Here is a 15,628-nt window from a genome sequence, read left to right as displayed (position 1 = left end):
CTCTGGCTAAATATTTTAGAACGCATCGCCTTAATGTTTCCATGGTGACGCGTCATGTTTCTCACATGACACACAGCAGCCGCAATAGCGCTGACAGCTCAGCTGTATCGGGTTTATTTCGTTTTTTCTTTTTATTCAAAATATTCACAAACTTCTTAACTGTGTCACGAACTATCTGATGTTCAAATGTGTGAGTGAATGTGTGTTAGTTGATCTATAAAGCGCAATGGGCGGCGCCATGTTAGTTTGCGCCTCAGAATCGGATCTGTCGGATTTACAACACTTGAGTTCATTCACGTCTCACGAAATACATGAAAGTAAGTGACCAGTGAACTGGAAGAAGAACAGAGTAAACTATATAGTTACTATATAATGTGCATGTATCTGATGTGAATAAAACACGTAACGTTAGTCAAATTATAACCGTCTGAAAGGATTGTCATTGCCGCTTTCATAGACATCTGTGTGTGTTTTTTGCTAGTACTTATGAACATTTTATGTCTGAAACCTGAAATAAACATGATGTGGTTGAAAACACTGAATAGTTGTCATGAGTTGTGATGTGACCAGCGCTGAGTGTCTGTCTCTGGCTCAGCCAAAGCGCGAAAGCACGTTTGAATTTTGGCACCGAAATGAGGAACCGAAATCTGCGTTCTGATTCGGTCCGGTACATACCGGTTATATAAGCACCGGTGCCAGGGACGTCACTAGGATTGGAAGACAAGGGGGGCTTAGCCCCCAGGGTATTTGTAACTTGCGTTTGCAAAATCTTTGCACTCACATCTAGAGCTACACTAATGTCAAAAAACAGTCAAGAAACCAAGATGTTAACAAGTAAAACATGACAGACATATCCTCTTCTTCCATTTCTACTCTGTTAAAGAAAAGTTACTGTAATGTTAGCTTTTAGACACATCAAAGCTGCATGGGGGAATTAACTTAGGCCAGACTTTGCTCCTGATGAGTTACTATAATGACTTAAATGCTATCTGTCTGCTCATGTAAATGTATGATAAAGTAATAGCATACTATATCTAATTCCTCTCTATATAAGATAAATTGTCCACAGAATGCTATTTAATTACACAGAACCGCATGTATTCAACCCATTTTTGAGCTAAAATACAAATATATAGCTAAACCTAAATTGAGCTCAACCTAAGCTACAAATACCACAGCTCTGACACACACACACACACACACACACACACACACACACACACACACACGCACTCATCTGGACTGAAGCAGCAAACATTCAGTGTAAGAGTAAATTACATAACATTATTTAATATTTGAATCACAGCTTATAGTGTTTTGACATCGACAACCCAACTGCATTTTACCTCAAACTTGCGACTAGTTAACTTTCTAAAGTAGCAATCGCTTCTCGGGTCGACATTAACACACTGACAAAATTATATTCTGAATTAAAAATATTTTTATACCACTTTTTAATGTGTGATTGTGTAAAGGTGTTCACGAGATACCAACCTTTCGCGAACTTGCTTTCAACATCGAACACTCGTTCTCATGGAGACTGAAGGGAGGGGCTGTGTGTGTGTGTGTGTGTGTGTGTGTGTGTGTGTGTGTGTGTAGCGCGCGCGTGTATGAGAGAGACGCAGGGAAAGGAAATGCAGCTAAACGTTATTTGCTCTATGAAAGACATTGATAAAGACGAAAACTAAGGACATTTAATCTATAATTTTAGATTAGTTAGTTTTGCCGAACACATATTACAGATTTGGTTACTTATCGTATTTTTTTTGTAATGCGTCGTTTTTATTTTTATTTCAGTTAACGACAACCCACCTAGTTTTCGTTTTTTCCTTCATTTTTGTTAACGATTAGGCCTATAACCTTGGTAACGACGAGACGAGATGAATCCTCCAGGCAGTAGCGCTCCGGTCTGCAACGCTCTGAAAGCTGCCACAGTTCACACCAACGCAGGAGCATCATCTTCATAGCACAACGTTCTTTGTACTTCTGTCCAACTTCCGACTTTTCGGTAATTTTTTTGTAGCTGGATATATATAATTTGTTGCGTCTAAATATGAATGAGGATACGGTTTTTGATAAATCAAATTGTTATTGTTGTTCTTATTATTATTTAGGGGGGCTTAGGAACATTTTGGGGTAGCTTCAGCCCCCCTAAAATAGGCCTAACGACGTCCCTGACCGGTGCCATATTGGAACCGGATTTCGGTACCCAACCCTATTCAGCATACCAAGACATTTTAGACAATTTCATGCTCCCAACTTTGTGGGAACAGTTTGGGGATAGCCCCTTCCTGTTCCAACATGACTGAGCACCAGTGCACAAAGCAAGGTCCATAAAGACATGGATGAGTGAGTTTGGTGTGGAGGACCTTGACTGGCCTGCAAAGAGTCCTGACCTCAACCCGATAGAACACCTTTGGGATGAATTAGAGCAGAGACTGCGAGCCAGGCCTTCTCGTCCAACATCAGTGCCTGACCTCACAAATAGGTTTCTAGAAGAATGGCCAAAAAAGTCCATAAACACACTCCTAAACCTTGTGTAAAGCCTTCCCAGAAGAGTTGAAGCTGTTATAGCTGCAAAGGGTGGGCCAACTCCATATTAATCCCTACGGATTAAGAATGGGATGTCATTAAAGTTCATGTGCATGTAAAGGCAGACGTCCCAAAACTTTGGCAATATAGTGTATATTAAAATGTAATTTATTCCTGTGATGGAAAAGCTGAATTTTCAGCATCATTACTCCAGTCTTCAGTGTCACATGATCCTTCAGAAATCATTCTAATATGCTGATTTGCTGCTCAAGAAACATTTCTTATTATGATCAATGTTGAAAACAGTTGTGCTGCTTAATATTTTTGTGGAAACTGATACCATTTCCAGCATTCTTTGATGAATAAAATGTCATAGGTAACAGAGTGCAACGAGACAAGTTTTGTACCTTTATAGTAACCAAGAAAAATGTATTGATAAAATGATTATTTTCAGTGCAGCAGACTGATACTAGTATATTGTGTCTCATGATAATGAAGTTCAGATTTGATGGGCTTAAACTGATGGTTAATGGGCTTGATGTTAGGAAATTACTTTTTTGAAGAGCAAGTATTATAGATTTGTAGAATCTGAAAAGAGACCCGATTGTATTATGATTCTTGCTTTCTCTTTATCAGATTTATCAGACACTAGCAACAGCTGTTTTAATTGTGTGAGGCTTCCAGGATAAGATCTATTAATAATGAGCCTCTGGCTAGAATGCATGCTGGCAACCTCTGAAGCTTTTGAAGTTATCTTTTTGTTTCACAACAATGAACAGCATCCAAGAACTCAGAGGCTCTAATTAGATTTTCTGAAGATGTGAATTTAGGCCATAGAAACATAACCGCTAATTTCCATGTGTACATGTTTGGAAATATTTACAGTTGTTGGAAGCTATTTGTGTCTCCATCAGAATTCCAAACATACTACAATACTAGCATGCTTCTTACCGCACATTAAATATTTTTTTGCATTGTTATGAGTTATGCATTGACTATTTTGGGAACTGGATACTTTAATAATTCATACACTGTATAAGCAAATGCTGAATTTGGAATAGCATAATACTCTTACTATATTTACCACGTAAAAATGTAAGCGTTTTAAGCTAGTGGGCTACTATAGATAATATAGATGACTTACTATATTAAAATGGAATTCCAACATAGTATTCTGCATGAAATACTATATCCCACAATGCAATGTTCTCAACTTGACCATCCTTTTCCAGTGTGTTTTTTTGTTTACTTTTTTTGTTATTGACACATGAGAATACAGCTGCTGACAAAAAATTCTTGCCAATTTACAAATTTGATTTCATTTACAAGATGATACACAAAAAGGTTCTATATGGCACCAACAATGGTTCTTGGCTCGTAATCATAGGGGAACCTTTTTAGTGCTATATATAGCACCAATTTTGGTGCTTCAGTGGTCTCTTAAACGGTTCTTCAGAGGTTCTTCACCGGTTCTTTGACTAAGGTGCTATATAGGTGCTAGAACCTTTTCTTTTTTAGCTGAATTGCTTAGTGAATGGAATATGCAAATTGATGAGGTTATTTGACACTGTAGCATACTGTTTTAAATGTTTATCATAGAATAATGCCTTTCACTTACTTAAAAAAATGCAATAATAGTAGGCATCATACAGCATAGCAGTAAATTATTCCATTCTGAACATAGCCTTTATACAATGATAAGCATTTAACCCTATAAAGCTTACTGCATTAAAACTGCAGCAAAACCTGTGGTAAGTCGTATATTTTGTAATTTAAATTTTGTTTATTTTTTTAGCAATTAAAAAGCCTTTTACTTGTAGCTATTCAGTTTTTGAGTATAACATGTTTTATTAAATTGTTTTATTAGTTGTAACCCCTCCGGTTTTACTCGCACCACTCCAAACAGGATTTGAATGTGAGTTTCCGGCATGGGAAGCGCGCACTGCGAGGTCGTGGTACACGTGTCTTTTTGCTGTCTTTACTGATTTTTACAAAGTGAATGTAAGAGTGACTTTTATATTGATAATAGTAATATTTCAAGATGAACACTCACTGGACTGAAGCAATGTAAGTTTATGTGATTATCCATCATGTTAAAATGTGAGGATCAGGCTTTTGGGGAACGTTTATTTGTACATCTCTCAATCATCATTGCATTATATGTTTTGCCTCCCCAATTAAAACTAAAGCTTTGATCATAAAACTAATATCACATTAAGACAATTTATTGAAAGATATATAGTGACAACTGATATTTATTTGCATTTTATGTTGTCTGCTTGCATAACAAGCTTCGTCTTACCTTTTGGCCATATAAATAACAACATCTGCACCAAATTGCCTATTTGTGCATATAACAAAATGGCCTTTTTCATTTCTTTTAATCATTTTGCCTGTGTTACCAACTGCATACATTTTGGCACAAGTGTGTATTTTTTATTAGAATTTTACTATTTCACCCCCATTTCCTTTAATAAATCTATTTTACACTAGGTTCACAAAATAGTTACACACATGACCTTAAGGACAAAAACGTCCCCATTGAAACCCATTAAAATGGCAATTTTTAACCCTAGGCCATTTAACTATAAAATAACGCCGTCTTTGTTAATAGGCTTTCATTTTGTTGGCACGGCTTCAAAATTAAAAAAAAATTAAAAAAAAAAATTATTTAACAGATGGTGTCTTTTTCTCAGGTTTGGGCTATAAAGCAAATACTCGCTTTATTCATGTTTTCTGCGTCTGCATATTATAGAGCTAATTAGATAAATTAGGCAGCTATAATAGTATGGGTGTGTTGTCATGGATGCGGTTTGTATGTGTGTAATACAAACATTGTGTGTGTGTGTGTAATATTTGAGAGAGAAAAACTACTGCAAATTACAAATCCAACCACTGTATGTATCAGTGGAGCTTTGCTGGTTTCTAATGGGGAAAATTTGGCATAGCGCCCAAACAAAATCTTACTGAAAGATCTTTTTTTTTTGGGGGATATCAACCTCAAATTTGGAACACAACTTTAGTTTTTACTTAGATTTTCTAGCAGTTTTAGATTTCAACTAGTGCTGGGGAAAAATTAATCGTATCCAAAATAAAAGTTTGTTTGCATAATATATGTGTGTGTACTGTGTATAATTATTATGTAGAAACACACACATGCATGTATATATTTAAGAATTTTTTTTTAATTAAAAAAATATATATTTATATACAGTATAAAATAAATTATGTATTTACATGCAAATATTTCTTAAATATATACATGCACTTGTGTGTATTTATATATGATGCACAGCAGTTAATGTCTTACATGTATATTATTAGTTATCATCTTGGAAAATAAATATTTATTTTGAATTAATTTGTTTTAATCCAATTTTACTATCAGGACTTGACTACAACAACAAAAACATTCACATCAGCTTACTTTGTTGGTGTATACAGCACTACCAGCCTGTCAGAAGGTGTTTAGGTGAAATATGGCAGGCAGTCGGCTCTTGTGCTGCTCTTTTTGTCCTGAGACAGCCGAGGTTAAGGAGTCTGCCAGGATGCCAACTGGTAAAGAAATTAGTTTTACCCCCCCCTTTCAACTAACACAGATCTCTCATTTACCTCCACCACTGAGGGAAGGTGAGAAGGGGTTGCTTAACTCCCTTTGAAACCACAACCATAATACACAGATAATGAAGACTAAGTTTTATGGACAGTCAATGAGTAAACACTTGCTCCGCGGTCCCCCCCACTTTGCCACCAGTAGTGATTTTCCACTAGCCTTGGAATGGCTTTTTATTGTTCCTGATCATGACTGATGGTCTTGTAACCGTCCCAACATGCCTGTCAGATACACCGCTAAAGCTTTCTGCATCAGCCTTGGCTGTCACAGAGGCATTTTGCGAGCTTAAAACACATCTAATATACTGTTTCATAACAAAACTCCGGCTCGTCTCATCTGCCCTGCTTTGTTGCAGTAGATTCAGATTCGAAAAACAGTCGAGAGCGCATCTCTGCAAGCTTCCAAGCACAGAAATGCTAGCCTCGCACCCCGCATAGCGTAAATAACACCCCCACGCACACTTTATCACACATAAGCCCCATTAAAAAGGTGAAATGAGGCACCATTCGGTGGAAATTAAGACATAACCGAAATATGAGACTCAATTAGCTTCTCATTTATCACTTGAGGAATTCTTTTCTTGCCGGCTTCATGAAGGATTGTTCTAAATGACACAGATTTCTGTCAGAGTGAAGTCCTTTCGTTCTCCCCCGGAGGGGTTGCTGCACTGATACGCACGTCTCACATGAAATCCCTGCTCTGAGGCGGTGCAAATGAGGCAGCACTAATACATTCTCCCTCAGCGGTGGGGAGACTATGTGTATGAGGGAGGGAAAGTTAATGCAGTTACTTTTATTTTGTTTTTTGAGCAGGACCTCGGCAGCACGGGAGGACCTCCTCGGAATTGGAAGGGAATTGGTATCGCCATGGTGGTCATCCTGGGGGTCATGTCTCTGGTCACCCTCTCAATTTTTCTCCTCACCCCCGGTAAGATGGAGACTAAATGAAAATAAATTGAATGAGGTGGGGAACCAAAGATAAAAGAAGGTAGATCTGAGATCAGCAACAAATAAGGGAAGAAAGAGAGATGGGAAACACAACAGAAGATTATTGAGGGTTTATGTGAGCTCATAAGACATCCATTCACAAAACAAAAATACGAAAAGACAAGCGTAAACAAAGCAAGCAACACTTAGAATGGATTTTTGCTGCCTGCTCAGGTTAGCTCTTAAAATGAGCTTGTGCAACAGAAGTAGTTTTGTGTTGGTGCAATTAACATAAATTTATATAATAGAAACTTGCTTACTCCGTGTGGATTGGGACTACCTACTAAATTAGCTTTGTTTTCATTCATTGAGCTTTTTATTTTACCAGCATGCTTTGCAGGAGACGGGATATGGAGAATAAATGTTGAAATTAAGTGTAATTATTTTATTTGCTGTCTAGCAAGATGAGAAAAGTTGTTTGAAGTGTTTCTGTTGTATTGTGAGCTGGGTCCAAATGGCCAAATCTAAGTTTGGCGCTTGGTGTGTGTTTTGGAACCGACTCACACAACATAATAGAAGTTGTTCTAAATCACAGAATAACAGAATATTAAACCATAATATGCTCTTTTAAAACTCATATTCAGTAAATAAAACAAATTGGCTTGTAACTTAATTTTGAGCTAAAACAATATCCCCCGGTTTCACAGACACACACTCAAACATGCACTGGCATATCTTAAAATGTGTCACTGCCATAGTTTTGTCTCAAGATTCACACCAGTAAAGTTTTTTTCTTAGGCACATTTATATTATATACTTAAAGCTGCTGTCCGTAACTTTTATTGTGCTCAAGATTTACAAAAAATTATATAATGAGAATGTACAACATGAATCCCTTTTCCAAACCGTGTTTTTGTCTTACCATGAATAATGATGGTACACTTATAATAAGTGTTTATATTGGGACTATTTCAGACCGGTCTGGTAGGAACCGCTGTGGAGGAGCACAGTCCCTGCGTGACTCGCCATAGACATAAACAGAGAGAAGTAGGTCCGGCTGCAATGTTCTTCCGCAAGACACACGCAGTTCTGTTTATTAACAGCAAAAAGTTACGGACTGTAGCTTTAAAGGAACACGGCAACTTTTTGGGACTTTAGCTTATTCACCGTATCCCCCAAGGTTAGATAAGTCCATACATACCATTCTCATCTCTGTGCGTGCCATAACTCTGTCTGACGCACCCACCGCTAGCCTAGCTTAGCACAAAGACTGGAGGTAAATGGCTCCAGCTAGCCTATTACTCAATAAGTGACAAAATAACGCCAACATTTTCCTATTTACATGTTGTGATGTGTATGTGATATTACACACCGCCTGAAAATAGGCTAACTTCCATCAACATAACCAACGTGACAACCTGCTTACACAGGGAGCGTGCTGGGGACTATTTTCAGGTGCTGTGTAATATCATTGCGCCGCTGCACCCATGGTACGGCACAAAGTTCCTTGATTATTACGCTGGAATGAGAGTATAGTTCCTAACCATATCAGTCTAGAAAATCACAACTTTTCATTTTCCATCAGTCTTAGTACACAATGTAACTATACACATCACAACATGTAAATAGGAAAATGCTGGCTTTATTTGGTCCCTTATTGAGCAATAGGCTAGCTGGAGCCATTTACCTCCAGTCTTTGTGCTAAGCTAGGCTAGTGGTAGGTGTGTCAGACAGAGTTATGGCACTCACGGAGATGAGAATGGTATGTATGGACTTATCTAATTCTGGGGGATACGGTGAATAAGATAAAGTCCCAAAAAGTCGGCGTGTTCCTTTAAATGCCCTAATTGAACTATGGCCTAATCCTGGTTTAATCTAAGCCCTGTCTGTGAAACCGGGCCTATATGGTTTGCATGCAATATTTTTTACTGTCTATGTCTTTGTGTAAAAATTTGTTTAAAAATTTATTTTTCAATGTAATGAACCATATTCAACAATTTAATTGTTTATTTGTACATTTTTCTTTCTTATGGCCTTCTGCATTTGCATCAGTAGCATCAATATCTGATTTTGTCAGACAATCCTGCCCATTTTTCTCACATGAAAACATGATTTGACCTCAGGAGTTGTGATCATCCTTAACTGACTGCCTGATCTTGTATTTCAGACGAGTCTCACCTCCTGCAGCGGTCTCGTCTCACTCTGGAGAACCTAGAGAGTGAGGATTTCAGAATTCACGACCCATGTGCGACGTGGCTAAATGGTAAATACATCATTTATATTTTACAATATTTTACAGTGTTTAAGTGAATGTTTTAGGTTCATTGATTCGATCTGTGTGGACATTTAGAGCTCCTGGATCTCAACAATTCATTTGTCTTGAAAGGTAACAGGAGACAAGATGTAGTTTTGTAGGAACATAAGGAATGTGAGCTGCAGAAGTTGCCTGTATATGAATCTAGAAGTTCAACTTGACGTGTGTAATATTTGGATTTTACAATACTTACTTCAACCCCATTTTGATATGCAGTTTGAGTTTCTGAAAAATACTGGCATACTCAAAAGTATGTACACTAACCTTCAAACGTTTGGGGACAGTAAGATTTTTTTGAAAGAAGTCTCTTATGTCCACCAAGGCTGGATTTTTTTTTTATCAAAAAGAGACTGTCTTTGGTTCACTGCAGTTTTAAGGAGAACATACTCCGCAATAGTGTTGACTTATGAATTTCCACATGGTTTGTCTTAAAAGCATATTAAAAACACCACATAGACATATAAACAACATTGAAAACGTGATTTTCACCAGATGGGGTCTTTAAAAGAACTGAACATTTATTTATTTGAAATATAGCTATACATCTATATTTTGTAACAACGTAAATGTCTTTACTCTCACTTATGATCAACTCAATGCATCTTTGCTGGATAAAAATATTAACGGTATGGTAGTAGACTTTCCCATCACCAGCGAAGCACATATTCTTATTAGGATGCAGTCCAGATGCAGGTCAGTCAGGAGCTCCGCTATTAAATGTTAATTTTCATGTTTTACAGAGAACGAGGTGTCACTTTTCACCCAGGAGGGTCATGTTTTAATCCACAATCTCAGCTCAAATCTAACCACCACGCTACTGGACAATAGCACCCTGGTGAGTGTATACTTGCGCATGCATTCACATAAAATACAGCAGAATAGTAAATAAAGGCTACGCAAAGACACACACTCATAGAGTCTTGTCCTCGTCCCAAACCACCGGCGTAGAGCAGCTCTCTGGAGAATTACAACCCCCTTGAGGCATGTGAGCAGGACAAGACGTACAACTCCATTAGCTCCATTCTCATGGAACCTGACAAATGGGTCACTCCATAGAGAGAGTATATGGACTGGTAGCGAAACGTCTTTGAAGAAAGAATCAGAATGCTAAGAAATGAGCAAAGAGAAAGACCAGATAGTGTTTCGGCTTCCGAGGCTTGATAGTAAATGCTTTGTCTTTTATTCCCCCTTTCTGCACTTCTCCCCAGTTGATCCCGCAGCATGTCTTCAAAGAGACTGTTTCAGCAGGGCCACCCTTTGAACGCTGCAGCTGGGTTACACTGAGAATCATATATGGGTCATTGCCTCAGACGCTCAATGGAATGTTGTTGAGATGACAGATGCTTCTCCTCTGAAGCCCCACACTGTCAACACCGTTACACTCGTCACATTGCCCCAACAACATCTCCTACACAAGATACACTTTCTGCATTCATGGTTTGCTGATTTATGGGTGTTTTAAAGGGAAGAATTCAAGTTGAGCTCCGTGGCATGTTGCTGATTTCCACCATGGACTGTAAGAAAAGATGGACGACATGTCTCCACTTCTTTCCACTGTAGAAAGATGAAGCCAAAATATCTCAGAAACGGTCGTGGCCGATTATGTTATTTGGAGCCTGAGTCTGCGCAGTAGTAATCCTAAGGTTGAGCAACTGTATCAAGGTCCCGCTCATACACCGCTGTCAATCATGTTACATCCCAATTTTTTTTTTGTATCAAATAGCTAACTAAAACCAACACTTGAACATACATCAGCGTGATGATGAACTACCTAAAATGACAGAAACCATCTTCAAAACCATCTAGTTTGGATCATGTCTCATTCGATTACATGGAGAGGGCGGGTTTATGACCGATGCTGCAGCCAACCATCATCGAAATGTTTTGGCTTCACTTCAAGGCTGAAGTCTAGTCCCAGACTAAAATGCACTTTGGAGCTGTTTTAACTAAAAGACAGTTGCACTGACATATCTTAAAATATAATAATTGTATAAATTGTTTTAAAGTTTCTATAAAAGATACTTAATTGTCCTAATTGAACTAAGGCCTAATCCTGGTTTAATCTAAGCCCTGTCTGTGAAACCAGGCAATGGTTTCCACAGAGAATTTCTAAAATAAAATTGTGGTAATACACTTTCGATGGAAATCCACAGAGTAAGGATATGCACCAAAATAAACGTTACAACACACAAAATATATAAGCCTCAAATGATATAATACAATACACTGATCAGGCATAACACCTTCCTAATATTGTCATGCAGGTTAAAAACAGCCCTGACCCACTGAGGCATGGACTCCACTAGACCCCTGAAGGTGTGCTGTGGTATCTGGCACCAAGATGTTAGCAGCAGATCCTTTAAGTCCTTTAAGATGCGAGGTAGGGCCGCCATGGATTGGACTTGTTTGTTCAGCACATCCCACAGATGCTCGATTGGATTGAGATCTGGAAAATTTAAGGGCCAAATCAACACCTTAGACTCGTTGTTGTGCTCCTCAAACCATTCCCGAACCAATTTTCCTTTGGGGCAGGACGCATTATCCTGCTGAAAGAGGCCACAGCCATCAGGGAATACCGTTTCCATGAAAGGGTGAACATGGTCTGCAACAATGCTTAGGTAGGTGGTACGTGTCAAGGTAACATCCACATGGATGGCAGGACCCAAGGTTTCCCAGCAGAACATTGCCCAAAGCATCACACTGCCTCCGCCGGCTTGCCTTCTTCCCATAGTGCATCCTGGTGCCATGTGTTCCCCAGGTAAGCAACACACACGCACCCGGCCATCCACGTGATGTAAAAGAAAACGTCATTCATCAGACCAGGCCACCTTCTTCCATTGCTCCTTGGTCCAGTTCTGATGCTCACATGCCCACTGTTGGTGCTTTCGTAGGTGGACAGGGGTCAGCATGGGCAGCTATGCAGCCCAATACACAACAAACTGCGATGCACTGTGTATTCTGACACCTTTCTATCAGAACCAGCATTAACTTCTTGAGCAATTTGAGCTACAGTAGCTCGTCTGTTTGATCGGACCACACGGGTCAGCCTTTGCTCCCCACATGCATCAATGAGCCATGACCCTGTCGCTAGTTCACCACTGTTCCTTTCTAGGATCACTATCGATAGATACTAACCACTGCAGACCGGTAACATCCCACTAGAGCTGCAGTTTTGGAGATGCTCTGACGCAATCGTCTAGCCATCACAAATTGGCCCTTGTCAAACTCGCTCAAATCCTTACGCTTGCCCATTTTTCCTTCTCATAACATCAATTTTGAGGACAAAATGTTCACTTGCTGCCTAACATATCCCACCCACTAACAGGTGCCGTGATGAAGAAATGTTAGTCACTTTACCTGTCATAATGTTATGACTGATAAGTATATAATATAATATAATATAAATGTAAAAATGGAAGTATTATATCATATGATTTTTTTTTTTTTTTTACAAACTGAGGGACAAAAAAAAGGATTGTCCAAATATAATAAATATAAATGATTGGTAACTTTGAGCGTTCTATAGATGTGTATGATACAGCTTAATTTGTTTTTAACCCAAAATATTGTTTTAAGATCATAGATGTTATTTCTGGGTTCCCGTTTTAGGATCTGAAGTCCATGAAGTTCCAGGTTTCAGCTGATAAGAGGTCCATCCTGATGGCGTATAATATCCACCATGTGAGTAATAACAGAAAAACACCAAGAAACTGTGGTCTCATTTCCAAATGACCAAATGATTTTTTTTATTGCTTCCAGAGATTATCTTCTTTATGTGCCATTACAACACACAAGTTTTTATATCACAGTGGATGCCTCTCTTTGACTATTGTTTTTAATAAAAGTGTTGTACAAGCAATTTTAACCATTTTGCAAACGTAGCCTCTGAATCAGACAGCTGTTGTCTATCCCACACAGACTATAGCCCAAATAGACCACAAAGCAATTGGCAAAATAGCTTAATGATGTATCACATTACATACATCATTAAGCAATTTTGCCAATAGAGTTTCTTGGTCTAATTAGGACCAGATGACAAATAATGTCCTTTAAATGTCACATATAATGTCACACACAGCTATATTTTTTTATTAAATTGCATGAACTGCTATGAAAGGATAACTGGAAATGATATTTTGATTACTTGGAGGAAGATATCACAATAATGTTATGTAAAGAGGCATTACAAACGTATACCTTAGACTAACTCTAGCCCTCAAATAAAAACCTTGGATTTTATGTCATGCATGTATTGATGATACAAGCATTTTTGTGCACTGCAAGTGTTAGGAGAATCTTACATCTTTTATCTATTGGACTGGAGAAAACTCTTTCAGACCAGCAGGAGAAACCACTTACTTTGTCCATGATTTCTGCAGCATGTTCAACAATGAACGCTGCTAGACGATCAACAGCGAATGTGGAAGGAATAGAATATTCAAACACAGAGCTGGGGTGTTTAGAAAGAATGAAGAGATACCGACAGGCAGAGGGAGAGATGAAAACAGGAGAGAAGCTGTTTGGCAGTGAATTGTAATGAGCATCACACTGGGGCAAGCCTTTGTGATTACAGCAGGTTTTAGTAACAGGCTGAAAATAAACAACTTGTAGGCTATTTGTCTGAGCAACCACAGCAATCTGTAGTTCTTATCCCCCTGCCAAAACCTCCACTTCAGAAAATAATCATCTATGCAATAGTGTTTTCTCTTCTCAAAAGAGAATGACCAAGCAGGGTGTAGACATGAGTAAAAGAGAAAAAAAAGAAAATAAACGGGTAAAGAGGAAAAAACAGGCAATGAGTGAAAACAATGACAGTACAATTCATACCCTCTCTCCTGAGTTGCGCTTGCGCTCTCCCTCTCTCTCAATGTCTCTTGGGAATATCATTTTTGTTGCTCATTTAAATGTGCTCTGTATTGTGCATTTGTCTCTCGGCATGTGACATGTGGTGAATTAAACATATCCACATCGCATTTCACCCCAAAATAAGAAATAAGAAAATATTTCTGCTTAAATAAAACATAAAGTTGAGCCTATTTTAGCGCTATTATTTATGGCTTGCATTGTGACATTAATTCAATGACAATATATATTTGTTGTGTATATATAAGATGAGAGGTATAAGGTAAGAGTTTATTTATTTATATATACACAGTATACATATATATATATATTAGTGGTGGGCATAGATACATTTTTTAAATCTATTAATCTCACTGTAATCTTGGAATTAATCTAGATTAAAATGGCTCATTTGAATTCTGCTGAAGGCATTCCGAATATGTGTACTCGTAAGTGATCGTTTGTCTTTTTGTAGTTTGAATTATAAATAACTTCTGTCCCTTTAAGACCTGAAGCACGCATGGATCTCACTGTTCCTGTGAGCTGGTTACGACTGTGTTTACGTTAAAACTCACCAAGATGGGCATTGAGAAATTTTTGAGTGTGTTTGACCATTAATAGACTGGAAAAAGGAGCTCATTTTTGCACTTGTATATGTGTGTGTGCACTTCAGATGCGAGGGCGAAATCTGCAGGAATTAGTAGAATTAACGTTATGTGCAACCCCGCGCGAAATTCAGACCGGTCACACCAATACTAACACGCTCATGAGGAAAAATCCAGCAGAACACACGTTCGCCATGTTCAGAGGGTTAACCGGACTGAATGAGAGGAGGCGGGTGCGTGTCAACTCGCTGTCGGTCGGAGAGGAGAGCATAGCGAAATATCGATATTTTTGACAACACTAGAAGGCATACACACAGGTTCGAAGACACGAAGACATTAAATGCCCATGAGAAGGATGCAATACTAATGCAATACTAGACATTGCAGTTAAGGCGTGACCATTGGACAGTGAAATGCTCGTTGGGTCAGCAGGATCTGACAAAAACAGGTGGTGAAGAAAAGACACCTGTTAACTGCAAAAGAATGAAGAATTAAGGTGAAGAATTAAGGGTGAAACCATCAGGAACCCTTTAGTCTCCAGCGCCACCATTTTCCAGAATCTGGCAGTACGTTTTGGGAGTTCATTTTAGTCCATCCTGAAGTCCGTTTTGCAGAGATGGACTAAAATGAACTCCCAAAACGTACTGCCAGATTCTGGAAGATGAATTCTTCAAACAGTGGTACTAGAGGATGTGGTGCTGGTCCTTCAAGAGTCATTCTCAACCTATAAAACCTATAAAGCCTATAAAAAAACCTTCTTCATGTATTTTACAACACTTCAGCTTATGATTCTTAT

The 15,628-nt window shown here is 38.5% G+C and overlaps 1 protein-coding gene across 1 annotated transcript in view; it reads left to right on the top strand.

Annotated features, from left to right (window-relative positions):
• Positions 1–15,628, top strand: part of LOC307117411 (inactive dipeptidyl peptidase 10) — a gene marked incomplete at both ends in the record, with an annotated part of 73,950 nt that overhangs the window by 22,032 nt on the left and 36,290 nt on the right. Inside the window, 4 exons of the mRNA XM_079802238.1 lie at positions 6,955–7,072; positions 9,239–9,334; positions 10,126–10,220; positions 12,995–13,066. Coding sequence (XP_079658364.1) covers positions 6,955–7,072; positions 9,239–9,334; positions 10,126–10,220; positions 12,995–13,066 — 381 coding nt within the window. The remainder of the gene's footprint in view (positions 1–6,954; positions 7,073–9,238; positions 9,335–10,125; positions 10,221–12,994; positions 13,067–15,628) is intronic.

The sequence above is a fragment of the Gobio gobio genome (genome assembly GCF_949357685.1).
Source record: "Gobio gobio genome assembly, chromosome: 21".
Lineage (NCBI taxonomy): Eukaryota > Metazoa > Chordata > Actinopteri > Cypriniformes > Gobionidae > Gobio > Gobio gobio.
This window is presented reverse-complemented; position numbering and strand designations above follow the sequence as displayed.